General features: G+C 25.7%; 1 protein-coding gene across 2 annotated transcripts in view; it reads left to right on the top strand.

Annotated features, from left to right (window-relative positions):
- LOC136080882 (uncharacterized) overlaps positions 1 to 15,495 on the top strand; it is a 127,875-nt gene that overhangs the window by 56,885 nt on the left and 55,495 nt on the right. For both annotated transcript variants that reach the window (XM_065798256.1, XM_065798255.1), the window contains one exon: positions 2,355 to 2,532. In XM_065798256.1, coding sequence (XP_065654328.1) covers positions 2,355 to 2,532 — 178 coding nt within the window. The remainder of the gene's footprint in view (positions 1 to 2,354; positions 2,533 to 15,495) is intronic.

The raw sequence follows: 15,495 nt of genomic DNA on the forward strand, positions 1-15,495 counted from the left end.
AGTTCTCGCTCACACCGTCAGGTGGTCGATAACAACAGCTTAATAAAATGTTTTGTGATTGGTTGTTTATAATTTCGTTAGTTAAAATTTCTTTGTCGCCATCAGAAGCACTTAAATCATTCCTAACGTAAAAAAAATATTTTTATTCACATAAATAAGGACTCCTCCGCCGCGTTTATTTGCTTGTTTTTTGAGCGAAATTAATTTAAAATGTGGAATATTATAATTAGAATTACTAAGTCATTCGAAATCCACGATTCTGTTAAACAAAGTATATTAAAACGATTTTTTTGTTTCATCTAACAAGTTAAGAAGTTTTTCAAAATTGTTATTAAGACTTCAAATATTTACATGTAGAATCCTAATATTAATTAAATTTTTCTCATAAACATTTTTAAAAAGAAACCCTTCTAATTCGCATGGGGAGTGATATAAGCAATCGGAGCAATTTTTTATATTAGGGTTTATATTTTCATCAGAATTCAATTCAGTAAAGTTAAGTTTTATAAATTCAAAATTACTTACTTCAGCCGTTTTTTTTTTTTTTTTTAATTTATCAGATTATTCATTTTAGAAAAAATTCTTTTAAAAATTTAGTGTAAGGGATAGGGTTTCTAAATTCTCTGCATAAATCATATTTATTAATAGCATACTTACCTTCAAAGAGGGTTATAACCACTATTATATTGTAGCCACCTCATCTGTAGTGGCCTTGAGGAGGTAAAAAAAAAAAAAAAAAAAAACTAAGTAGTTGTACATGTAGTACCTGCCGCAATCAGCTGTTGATGCTGTTAAACCTGCAGACAACGTAAAGGCAAATTGTTCTTTTAAAAATGCTACAGTTATAGCAATATTTTATACCAGTTTTATGGTAATTGGTATTATCAAGTATACTTAGGATAACTTTGTGTATATACACCCATAACACGAATAGCGTATTTAACGATATTGTGCATGTTTCATGTGGCATAATAATAAAAGTTAATAAAATTCAAAATATTTCTTTAAAATAAGGTAAACTGTTTCGAAGTATTTTTAATTTGAGTTAAAACATATTACATTTTTATTTTATCATATAGAATTCAACAGTATTCTAACTCACATCGCCTTATGAATAAGATATAAATACTTTAAACGCATTTCAATCAGAATTAAGAACATGCGTTAACTGATAAATTCAGATAAAGATATATAGATATAAAATATATAAACACAGTAATATATAATTATTAATAATAGTGATATATAGATAATAACAAGAATATATTCAATAAAAACAAAATACTAACGAGAATTTTTCCCATAATATATATATATATATATATATATATATATATATATATATATATATATATATATATATATATATATATATGTATATGAATATTTATGTGTATATATATATATATATATATATATATATATACATATATATATATATATATATATATATATATATATATATATATATATATATATATTTTTTCTATATATATATTTTTTATAATTTTACATGGAATGTAACTGTCAATGTCAATGACATGCCAATGAAACTGGACGATAGTTGCTGGGAAGAGTCTTTTTCGAATAGAGGCATTACAGTCGCTGATTTAAATTGAAATCGGAGCTGACTATTAGTTAAAGATGCCCTAATAATTAATGTTAGAGGAATAGCAAATGCTTTCGCATAGTTTTTTAGAAAAAATGGATGCATATTATCAGGATCACATGCTTTATTTTGATTAGGATTTTTAAGTTCATCTAATATCGTTTTGTAGCTGATATCATTTGGATCTAGATCACTAAACTTTGAATGATTCTTGTTAAATTCAACTGTGAAATGTGGAAATTCCCCTTCTTCAATTACGAAAACTTTTTAAAAACATTTATTGAGTAGATTAGCTATCTCTCTATGTTCTTGAGTTAGATCCCCATAAGCTGTTTTTAACGCTCTGATTGATTCTTTGATTAGTTGTTGGCTTTTTAGGTATTTATACAGAAGCTTCGGGTTCGTTTTGGATCTTTTAACGAAAACAATTTTATAAGCAAGACGAGCTATTTTAATTTCTTTTTTCACTAACTTACAAGTCAGTTTGTACTATTTAGACAGAGTAAGATCACTCCATTTACAAGCATATATATATATATATATAAATATATATATATATATATATATATATATATATATATATATATATATATATATATACATATATATATATATATATATATATATATATATATATATATATATATATATATATATATTTCTATTTATATAAATATATAGATATGTATATATATGAATATATGATAAAAATTTTATTTACTTAATATATATATATTTTTATTAGAGACAGAAATGCATATCTGGCTAGAGTTAATATAAAAAATGAAGACTTTATTTCTACAGCAGATGTAGAAAATGCAGTTTTAAAAATGTTCAAAGAATATTCGTCTGTAATTGGTGGAACAGTTACAAATATAACGTTTATAAGTTCTTTCACGATACCAAAAATTATAACATTTACTGTAAGTGATTTTACTTTAGTACAAGTTTATTATTATGATAAATGCTTGATCATTTATATATATATATATATATATAAATATATATATATATATGTATATATATATGTATATATATATATATATATATATATATATATATATATATATATATATATATATATATATATATATATATATATATATATTTATATATATATATATATATATATATATATATATATATATATATATATATATATATATATATATATATATATATATATATATATATATATATATATATATATATATATATATATATATATAGGGTAGATTAAGGTAATATGAGCACCTTAAGCAAAAACTGGAATAATTTCAAAAAAAAATTACTTCATTATTTTTTTAATTTTATAAACTCAAACCTTTGAACGATAAAAATTCAACATTTTTGAATTTAAATTACAAAAAAATATTTAGTATCGTTAAAATATTATAAAGTCTTACAATTTTTTATTTTTATTCGAAAAACCAATTAAAACCACTGCTTTTTTTGAAATTTAAACTAGGTAATTTCAATGAAAATCACTAGGAAATTTGAGCTTGCTCAATATACATGAGCATGCTCAATAATACACAAAAATGGCATCTTTAAATAAAGTCGAAACAAAATAGTTCTATGCATTTTTTTCAAGCCAAAAAAGATTAGATTTTAGCTAACATTTTTTTCTTTATGAAAAATATAATTTCATTATTTTGGCACCAACACACAAATAAATTTAACAGCGTTTTAATTAAATGATACCCGCTAATTACTGCATATAGATTTACGCTAATTTCACTGATTCATGTAATCACCACAAAAAGTCGATTCAGAAAACACATAGCAACTTTAACTTCACTGCTTACATCTAAGAAATTTATAAGTATTCTCATATTACCAAGGTGCTAATATTACCCTTTTCTTCCCTATATATATTTATATATTTGTATATATATATATATATATATATGTATATATATAAATATATATATATATATATATATATATGTATATATATATACATATATATACATATATATATTTATATGTATATATATATATATATATATATATATATATATATATATAAATATATATATAAATATATATATATATATATGTATATATATATATATATATATATATATATATATATATATATATATATATATATATATATATATATATATATATATATATGTATATATATATATATATATATATATATATATATATATATATTTATATATATATATATATATATATATATATATATATATATCTAATTTATTTATCTATATATTTTATATATAGGTATAAATTATATATGTAAATTACTGTATTTTACAAATAGAGTGCTCAATGTTCTTAAAGAACAGAGCAATAATAAATTAGTAAAAAACACTTATCTAACTAAGTCGAAGATAAAAGTTAGATAAGTGTTTTTTACTAATTTATATATATATATATATATATATATATTTATATATATATATATATATATATATATATATATATATATATATATATATATATATATATATATATATATATATATATATATGTATGTATATTTATATATGTATGTATATATATATATATATGTATCTATTATTTCGGTCAGCATCAAGGTCAGGCTTATGGTTAGGGTTACGGCAAGGTTTAATTACGGTTATATTACTGTAATTATTTTGTTTTGTAATTATATGAAAATAAAAATGTAATATATAATAAATAAGTAAAAATAGTAAAAATAAATATAAAGAAGATGTTTTATTTATAAAGTAAATAAATTTAAGTATGTATAAATAATACTAAAAATATGCTAATGATTAAAATATACTCGCGTTTAGGATAAAAATAGTATAGAAAATGGAAAAAAAAAACAACCTAATTGGATAAAAGAAAACTTATCCCTGTAAGCGCCGACTAGGATTGAGGTCATAAAAATCTTGTAGTACTATTGATTCCTACCTGCTTCAGAGACCATTATTTTATTAGTATTTTTTTTTTATTTTGAAATTTGATCACATTTAGAGATTGCTCAAAGGCCATGATGGTTTTGTTTAAGACTTTTTGTTTAACCCTTTTAATACCCTTTTTGTGCTAAATATCTATAATAATGTTCCTTTTTATAGATATTTCTTTGTTAGATGAAACAATAAAAAATGCATGGTAGTTTTATTAATTGAAATGTTTTACGCAAATCTGACTAAAAATAATAATATATATTCAATTTTTCTGATTACTGCACACTGCGTTAATTTTACAAAAATAACTTTAAAACTATGTCAATTTTAAATTTTTATTAAAAAAAAAAAATTATGTTAAGCTATAGTAAAAGTTTCAATTAGGCTTAATTTTAAATTTTGATATTGATATTGCATTTTTGATGAGTAAATAGAACAGAGAAATTCTAGAATAAGTGAAACAGAAACAATGTACCTTTCCTCTGTTAACCAGAGTTTATCTAAGGATTAAGGTAGGAGGAAAGGCAGAGTATCGTTGTTTCTTAATAGCCAACAAATTACAGTTAAAGCATGCTTTGCAATTACAAATTTTAGATTCTTAATTGATACTCTTTATGCTTTGTACAACACTTACTTTTCAAAAAATAAGAGAGATTTCTGCTACAGCAGTTGAAGTAGAAGTTTGTTATCTCAAGATTGAGCGTAATGCTTTTTTAATTTTTTTAATTTAGTGTAATGCTTTGAACAATATTCATAGTTAAGAAATGAAAAAAATAAAATGCAAAGTTCTCAAGAATTTTCGGAAACTCTGCTGAAAGCTTTATGCAGTTTTTTGCTTGATGAATTTAAATAGGAATTTTGAAACTTTTTAATTGGTCAACATCATGTTTCCGCTTTTTGTAAATAAACTTTCAAAACATAGGAGCGATTCGGATTGCCAAAGTTATAACGTCTGTATTCTTCATCAATGATCATACCTTCAAGCAATGAAGAATGTGAAAGTGATTTTTCAATCATAGGTATCATTTTTACAAATATACAAAGAATATTGTCAGTAAAATAAACATCTTTATTAATGTTAATCAGCATTAAAGGTCCTCCATTAAAACAATGAGTGGAGGTGCTTTGAAGCTGCTAAAGGAGTATGCAAAAGATTAAGTGAAAAAAGATAACAAAGACCTGATTGCAATAAATTTCTATGTAAAAATTAAATAAATTAACTGTAACAAAACCATTATGGAAGTTACTTTATAATATTTATTATTGTATTAAATACTTATTTAATATTAAACATAAATTTTTTTTGTTTATGTTATTATGTTTCTGACGAAAATAGTGGAGGTCCTTTGAAGCTGCTAAAGGAGTATGCAAAATACAAAAATAGTAATTTTGGTATTCACCTGAGACCTAAAAAAGACCTAACAAAAATTCACCTGCAGCAAAAATCTTAATACCCAATTAAAAAGGCGTAGGGGTTATCTGCTTTTCTATGAACACACACTTTGAACTGTTAAGACCGCCCCACTTGATTTCGTATTCTACTTTAACCGCATAATTTATCTAAGTTTGAAATGTAATCAAGTTTAATCTAGTTTACCTTAATTGGTTCCAAGAAAGAAGAAAAAGATTATTATTTTCTGCACCTTGATTGACAGGAGAAACTACAAAAAACCTGTGACTGTTATCCTTCCAAAGGTATTTTCATAAAAAAACTAGTTAAACTTACAATCGCTAAATATATAAAATTGCAGCTTCATTGCGCGAGAAAAGAACTTATTTTATATCAGTAAATGTTTAGATTTTTAATAAATTAAAACATACATGGTTTCTGGACCCTTTTTATGTCTTTGCGCTAGTTGTAGCTGAAAAAAAATGCGAAGAAGGAGGACGAACCTTCAAAGTCTTCAAAGAACTTTCAAAAGGCTCAAAAAACTATACAGCTCTTAATTTAATATCGAGGATGAACATTTAATCACCCAAATGCAAGCCAATATGGAGGTTTTTTATTCCTAGGATTTAATTGCACCAAAGCCTCCAAGCTTAGTTACAATAGTCGCAGAATATTTGTGGCCCAAATATTTTGCGTCAATATCGGGAAAAAAATTTAGTTACCAAAAGTGCTTGTAAAAATAGACAATGCACTTATGAAATTAAATCAATGTAAGTTGATGTTAACTTCATAAGTGCATTGTCTTTGGGATGAGCATAAAAAATACATAAACTTTAAAGAAAGAATAGGATAGGAAAAAGAAAAAGCATATTTTCATTAACCTTTAAAGTGTGTCAATTTCAGCAAAACTTATATTTTAACAATATTTGACTAACCTACTTTTTTAAACAAACCTTAGTAAATATCAAATTTTAAAAAATAAGACAACAAAACACAATTCTGCCATACCAGTAAAACGCAAAGTTTAAAAAACGTGAAACACAACTTTGGCACAAAAATCATTTTCGTAAAACCCGAACTTTGACATACCTACTAAATTATTGGATCTGAGTTTTTGCGTTTTAGTGCTTATAAAATGTGTACTTTAATCGGGCGTTTTTCCAGGTTAGTTTTGATGTGTTTTTTAAATTAACATGTGAGTTTTAAAAATTATTATTGTAGTATTATAGCTTGTATATTACTATAATATATCTTATAATGAACATTTATGATTAACATTGTTTAATTATAACCATAATTTATTAAAAGTATTTTTTTACATTTTTGAGATTTACTTACTGATAACAACATTCCTGATATAACTTGGGGTTAATCAACATAAATTTAATTTTCAACCTAGTACTAATAGCAGTTTTAAATAATGTTTCATGAGTCTGTTTTTTACCTGGCCGTTGTTTATAACCCATCTATGTGCATAGATTTTAGTAGCTCTATATAAAATTGGGGGTATACACAAGTTAATATTCCTCTACTGTTTACTTCCAACCACTTGCATCCAATATCAAAAAATACCCTTTACAATAACAATTTATGTTATAATAGTTTTAGTTAACTAAGGCATGTAACAATAGCATATTAGTGGTAACTAGAGTGGTACCAATAGTTTTATGAAAAAGTAACAACCAAGTCCAACTTCTGCCTATGATGAAGTAAGTCACTTTAGCCCGTACCCATTGCCGCACTTCGTAGCATCATCCAATACTGTTTCTAAATTTCGTATGAAGTAATTCAGTACGGGGTGCAAAAATGCAGCCTGATTAACATTCGACATCTATTGTGTGATATGCTGGCACCAGATTCTCCACTAGTTCTTTGTATTCTTTGTTTCTTTAATTCCAAAGAATCCATTTATAACATTTCTAAATGCGTGCTATCCATTTTTTTCTAAATTTGACATTACAGCTTCGAAGTCCTCTGACTACAAGATGCAATATATTTGCAGTCCAGTGATGCAGTCCCAAGCCAGCTTTAGTTTTGCATCCAATCACTTCGGAAACAGGAAACATATGTACTAGAAATCCTGTGACTGTAAATCCAGTGTTTTTAAATTCTTTTTTTGGCTAGCTATCGCTTGATATGATGCCTGGCAACTGAATTCTATCTTGCAAAATGAAGCTATCACTAATTGCATTGTATTTACCAGCTGTTAGCTTTTTGAGTGCTAGCCTGTCTCAATTAAGGAGGCGTTCATTTGAAGCTCTTCTATTCAAAACGCATAGAAGCACAATATTCGTACCCACCTTGTTGGTCGAATAATCAATAGAAGGAAGCTAATTATATTAAAGTCTTCACATACATCCCATTGATACTGCAGTCTATCTTCTAAAGCAAAAGTTAAACATTCCGGATGTCTTTCTTCATGGGTGTTGAGTGAGCCAAAGTGGAACTAGTGCAATTGATTACACAATAACAAAGTATGTTAGCCTTGATCTATTTGTAGCTGTTTAATATCTTGATATATTGATCATACAGAAGTAACAGTCTGTATTGTGATTCGATGGTTCTCTCCGTACGTGAGGAACTTCGAGTGGCATGCTTCTTCAATCTGCAAGTAATAAATGACGCATAAGGAGCCCATATTTTATTTTATTCACCTATTTGGAGCCCAAAGACATGGTTCAGCACAAGTATTGGTGTTTTAACAGTTTTGGCCTAATATGCAGATTGTTTTGAGAATATGACATATCTCTGTTAAACAGTATTTGATACAGAAAGACAAGACGCCAATAAAATTGTTTTATAAAATAAAAAAGATTCATGTAAAAATTAAAGTAAAATTGAAAATGGATAATCAAATCAATTTAAGTAAAACAGATAAATTTTAGTAATAAAACAGCAAGAGATGTTAGACAAAAACTAATTTGAATTCAGACGGATAGAAGTACTATAGAAAACCACCGGAAGTGATATTTTTTTTAAATATATTTTGAATTTTTTGTTTCGTTGTGCGATTACCCAGAAAGAACCGTTAAACTTACAAAGAACATAATTGATATTGCAAAAGTAAGTATTAAGGAAAAGACAAAACTACCGAGAAAAAATAAAAATTTGAAAATATGAAAAGTATTTTTTTTTTATTAAACAATCATTAGAAAGTTTGTCAACTGAAATTGAAATTTTTTTTTTGCTATACCTGGTGTTTTTATTAAATTACAGCAAAACGCAAAAGTTTTTTAAAATTGCATATATTTGAAAATTTGTAGACAGATTTTCGAAAAGTGTTTTAATTAATAAAATTATCATGCAATTTTATTTGTTCTTTCTAGAGAACTAATTTGTTCAAAATTAGTTCTATTTCTGAGAACTAATTTTGGAAGAAAAAAAAAATTACTTTGAGATATAGAACAAGCTCTATTGTGCCAAATATTGGTGTTAAAGTTGCTTAAAGAGTCTAAAATACCATTGAGGTAAAATACCATTTAAAATATTTATTATTTAAAAGGTAAAAGACCATTAAAAAAACCATTGAAACCGTTTAGCTTCTAAAAGTGAACATAATTCAAAATTAAAACACTACTAAAACAGGGATTTGCACAGCAGATGACACTTGGTATGTTAGACCTTATCATGACCTAAAAGTAAACCAAGTCTAATATATATATATATATAAATATATATATATATATATATATATATATATATATATATATATATATATATTTATATACATGGACTATGAACGTAAAAATAACTCTTTTTTTTTCACGAAGCCTTATTAATCTATCACTTCTAAATAATATTCATCGCTTGCAAAAAATTTTAAGATAAAAGATATGTGAGTTTTTAACATTGTATTCTTTGTATTGTTTTTTTATTTTTCTTGTGAAACTAAATTTTTTATTTTTATAATTGACCTCGTTAACTACTCTTATGTTAATTTTTGTAAAACGTTAACAATTTTAAAGATTGCATGAATTTATTTCCCAATAAGGTTGCATTTTATTAACTTTTTATTTTAAACCAGTCCAAGGTCCAGGAGTGGGAGAGGGAGGAATTGGAGTATGCATCTCTTTGAAAATTCTAAAATACTTTAAAAATTAAGGACCTTTTATTTATTTTTTTTATTTGGAGACAATGTGGTACAAATTACAAAAATATTTGAACATTTAAAGAAGAGAAACGAAACGGAACAAACACGAAACGGAATTTGTTGGAATTTCTGTGCACGAAATGTAATTTGTTTATTTGACATTTCTTTTTATATCGACTGTGCCAACATTGATTCTAGAACATAAAAACTTAATGTAACACCAAAAGATGTAGAAAGTGTCATTCTAAAAGGTCCAAAACCACACCCAATAATATTACCTGTAGATAAACACGTTAGTAAGTTCCAAAGTGAATAAATAATTTCTTCGTGATACGTTAGTATGAAGCAAATTTATAAAAGCTCTGTTTTGTTTTCCTTGTTGTTTATTTTATAAATTTTGTGAGCAAAGATCAATTTTTGTTACATGATCTATGGTTGGTAGGCTAGTAGAGGGTGCAAAATATTATATGATAGAATAGTTTAAACGAAAAGTCCAGCAATCATAAATCGTGTTACATCCAGCGGCAAAATTTAGAAAATAACATTAATAAACATACCACTATTGATTGTCTTATAGTAAAACAAATAAAAAATGAGACACAGAAATGGAAAGATTAATTAAAGTGAATATTAGATGTAATTTTGTTTCTTGCTGAGTGTGAATTAGCCTTAAGGGGTGTTACTCATTCCATTAAACATTGAAACAATGGAAGTTTTCTAGAATTATTAGAACTTTTAAGTCATTACAATCTACTCTTAGAAGAACATTTAAAAATGTAAAGCAGGCAAAAAAAAAAAGCAGAGATTTTAATTACATTAATTTTTTTTTTTACCTTCCCAAGGCCCAGAAGGTCACTACAGATGAGGAGGCTTCTTAACTGTGGTTATAACCCTCTCTCAACTCTATTACTCCGAAACACGAACTTCGACAAGGTCGCTGCGCGGAGAAACAAGTTGAGCGCAGTACTTCCAGGAACGTGGTGGGGGTCCAACTCAGAACCTCTCGCCTTTGAAGCGAACGCTCTACCACTTAACCACTACCGCATTACTACCACTTATCAGCAAACATTCAAAATGAATTTACATCATGCTGCGCTGATTGCCTAAGAATATTATAGGAAAGAGAAACTGTGTAGTATTATATTATTATTGTAGACTCAACACCCGATTCTGTGCATATTGAAAAAACTACATTCATAATACGTTATGTCAATATTAATTTAAAAATAATCGCAAATATGGCAAGATCTAAATCTTGAAACGCTTTAAAGTTATGACATTCCTATAAGTGACTGTTGTGCACATGGATATGATAACGAACTCAACATGAGGGGTTATTTAAAGTTGCACTAGCTCGCATTTTGAAAAGTAATCCATTACCAATATTTTCTCCTTATGCATGTTTAAACTAATGGGGTGTTCATGCAGCAGAATCGTGTATTTAAATTTTAAGATTTTTCGACACAATACAACAATTATTCAATATATTTAGTAGTAGTCCACAAAGATGGGAAATATTAAAAATAATGCTAGATGTTCTTTTCACACTATGCTTAATTCATGCTGGTTGTAAGAACTAAAAGTGTTATCCTATTTGGTAAAAAAATTAAGGAAATTAAAAATCCAATAGATTCTTTTTTGGAATTAATCTTAACGTCGGAAACTCGATCTTAACGAAGTAAAATAATATATAAAATCTTTAAATGCCTAGTTCTGGCAAAAGCTTGGCACAAAAATTTTGCAGCTATAAACTTCAGATATTCTGTTTTACAAGCTGGCAATGCAACAATTGATGCAGAATTAACCAATTTTTCAAGTCTTCTTGTTGAATTAAATTCACTAAAAGATAGTTGGGACATTATTTTAAATGAATGTAGTTTTTATTTTAAATTAATTATTAGGCTAATTAATAATTAAATTAATTAATAATTAATGGTTAAAAAAAAGTATTTTTCAGATAAACACAGATAATTCAGAAAAAAAAAGTAGAACATTAGGTATGCCAAGCGAATACTTTAGCTCGGATCAGGTTTATAATATGTAGAATAACCCAAGGATATTTTTTTTTTTTTTGTTTTAATAATCTTGGGAATAAAATATTTGCATACAGTGCGATAGCTAAAAATTAGTATATTAACATTTGATTTGAAGAATTGTGTAGAAATAAAAAATCCTAGTCAGTTAAAACAATAAAGTTTGATATTGAATAGTAATCACCTTTTTTGTAACTAAACGATTGAAAGTCAAACTTTAGTTTTGTTTTTTAAGTTTGGTAAAAGAGTGGAGGAAAGGACTACGTAGTGGTTTGTATATTTTTGAGTTTGACGACTCCGTTTTTTCGTATACACTATCTAAAGGAAAATGTTTTTAAATTGATTTTGCTATTTAATTTATTACGCTCCATTCTTAAACTTATAGTTTGAATATGTTTCAGCCACAGTCAAATCTAAGGTTATAAACAACATTTTTATGCTTATTTGAAGTTTTCAATTTTTTTGTTGCTGTTACTAATGAGTTTCTTTTGGAAACATCAGAGAGTTCGACGATAATTGGTCCTGGTTAACTTTGCAGGTTTTTCAATGCTATAACTAATTACGTTTTTTTCTCGTTTCTTGCTGTTGCTCAAAAGTAAATGCGTTGATATTTAAGTTAGTTATTCAATAGGTTTTTTGTGTTCTTGTTTGTAACTGTAGCCCTGCAAGATTTAATACTTCTGGTTGATATATTTTTGGACATAATTACAAACTTAAAATAAGATTACATTAATGCTTATAATGTAATAATGTTTTCCTATCACATACAATGATACAATTTTCTAATCAGATACAAATTCAGATACAATCTGTTGCAAAGACAGTATGAAATAATGCAGAAAATATATATAAGGGTTGTACGTTTTTCAGATTGATTTTAACAAAACTGTTGTTTGATTTTTATTTGCACTTCTATCACCTAAAATAACAAACAATACCCTTAAAAAGTTTATGTATGGCATCAAAGTTTGCAACAAAATGGTCTGCAGCACACGTATTTATGGAAGGTTTTTTAAATAAGAATAAAAGTTTTGTAGAGGTACCATGATGTACAAGGTAAAATGAGTATATACTCCACGAGCCAAAACAAATTACCTAATTCTACAAGCATAAATTTGCTCAAAATGTTTTTGGTAATTTCAGATCCAGTCATTAACAATTTCTTAAGTAAAAAAACCTGTAAATTACCATTAGAAGTGAGAAATTTAATTGTTTTACCTATAATACTTATAATACACCTCGTTGGAAATACAATTCTGCGTAACGATGAAGGTTATATAGAGTCCGATTCTTTGGATAGTAAACAACAACAATTCAAATTATTTTTTTATATTACGTTATTTGCTGAATTTTAGTTACTATATATTAATTTTATTAACAAAATTTATTAAACATTATAAGTGTTAAAATTAAAGCCTTTGCCTCTGTTACTTATTTGACTTTTTATCGATACGGAAGTATCCTGAAACTTAAAAATAATCAAAATATCTGTAATCAATCAATAAGTCACAAAAATTTTATTAGTTACATTTTAGGAATCAAATTGAAGAACAAATCAATTTTGTTTACCAAGTTTCTTTAAAACAATGCAGTGTGCATGCACAAGAACACTTAAATATGCACTTTAACACTTGACGATCACATTAAAAACGTTTTTAAACATTAAAAATCAACAAAAGAGTTAAAAAAAAAGACATTTAAAATTTTTTTTTACTGCCACTTTCTCCTTCAAAAGGATCTATATTTCGTAACATTCAAATTATAGAATAAACAAATTTTACAGAAAGTTTTTTTAACTAAAGTTAGTTGTGAAAAGAGTTCTTTAGAATATGTATAATTTTAGTTTGATTATATGTTTTTATAAATAGATTTTAACAAGTTTCTTTTGAGTATTTTTAATGCATAAAAAATTGTTTTGTGGTTGTTAAAGAAAGTATTTTGGATATCAGCGTTATTTTGTTCAGGGTTTACTTTGTTAGGGCTTTTTATTTTGCTCAGGATGTAGTTTATTAGGTTTATTCAATCTTTTATTCATAAAAACAAAATGTCCTGCCGTTTTGTTACATCATTTATATGTGGGATTTTCAGTTAGACATTTCATTTTTTGCAACCGTAGCAAATGTTTACTTGTAGGCGGCTAAACCAAAAGGAGCATGTCCTACTTCGATGTATTTTGGCCCATATACACGTCAAGCCAATTGTTTTTAGGATTTTACACCAACGTTTCGTTAGTTTCTTGCATATTATTTATCAAAAAGTTTAAGCCCGAGCAGCTTGGCTTCATAGTTATCTGGTAATTTTAAAATAATAGTATAAGAAAAAATAAATATGCGAGAAAATTTTGTTATTTTTTTATTTTAGTTTAATAAAACGACTTTAAAACTAGAAAAATTATTAAAGTTTTATATATTTAACCCAAATAATATAAATTAGTTTCTCTATTATACATTTTTGGTCATTCATCTTCTAATAAAAATGTTGATCTAAAGGAGTTTGTATTGTTATTGAGTATTGTGCAACATATAAAATTAAACAACGTTTATTAGTTAATAATGATAATGGGATAACATCTATATTTGGTTCAACTTCATCATATTGAAACACTTCTACATATACAAAAAATGGATGATACAAAAACTTTGCAACAGAATCATTAAGACAGATTTAACATAATAAATTCATCTTAATATTTAAATATGTAACTTTTTCTGCTCTTTTAATCAAGATTAAAGACTCTTCTACATCAAAACTCATTGATGTTTGGTTAATTAACAGTTGTCTTAAAATCTTAAATTAAAAAATAAAAACGACTAAACGCATTGCATTCTGTATCAAGAGCTCTGAAAACTAATGATTCATTTGGTTCTAATCTCATAACAAGAATATTTTATAGTTTTTACTCTATCCCATTCACAACTTCAATAAGAGAAAGTAAATCAAGTATATGACTATTTGTTTTAAGTTTTAATTATTATAGCTCAAATAAAATGATTGCATTTTAATTTTGAAGTTATTAACTGTTGTTCATTTTTAATCGTTTTGATACGTGGATCTTAACCATACCTGATCAAATCTATCCTTAACAGTTTATATTATTAGTTAAATAAATATTTAATGAAGCAACTGAAAAAAGCTTTAGTTTACGCAAGGTTTTTAAGGGACAAATGTGTATACGCGTACATGTTGAAAAAAGAGACAATATTTAGATATGTAACAAAGTTTAGTTTTTTAAATTTTGTAAAACTAACTATTTTTGCTTATTTTGCAAAAATAGTACGTCAAATCGACATATTATGAAATACTTTTCAAATTTTTTTGAAACAAAAAACTTAAACAATTTCTTTAAAAACAATTTTTTGCGGGGTTTATATTGGTTTTTAAAACGCAAAGTGTAGTTTTAAGTTGTTTTCTAACATCCTTATGCGTTAATATGTGTTTTCTTTTTTTTTTTTTTTTTTTAA

This window comes from Hydra vulgaris, chromosome 05, assembly GCF_038396675.1.
Source record: "Hydra vulgaris chromosome 05, alternate assembly HydraT2T_AEP".
Lineage (NCBI taxonomy): Eukaryota > Metazoa > Cnidaria > Hydrozoa > Anthoathecata > Hydridae > Hydra > Hydra vulgaris.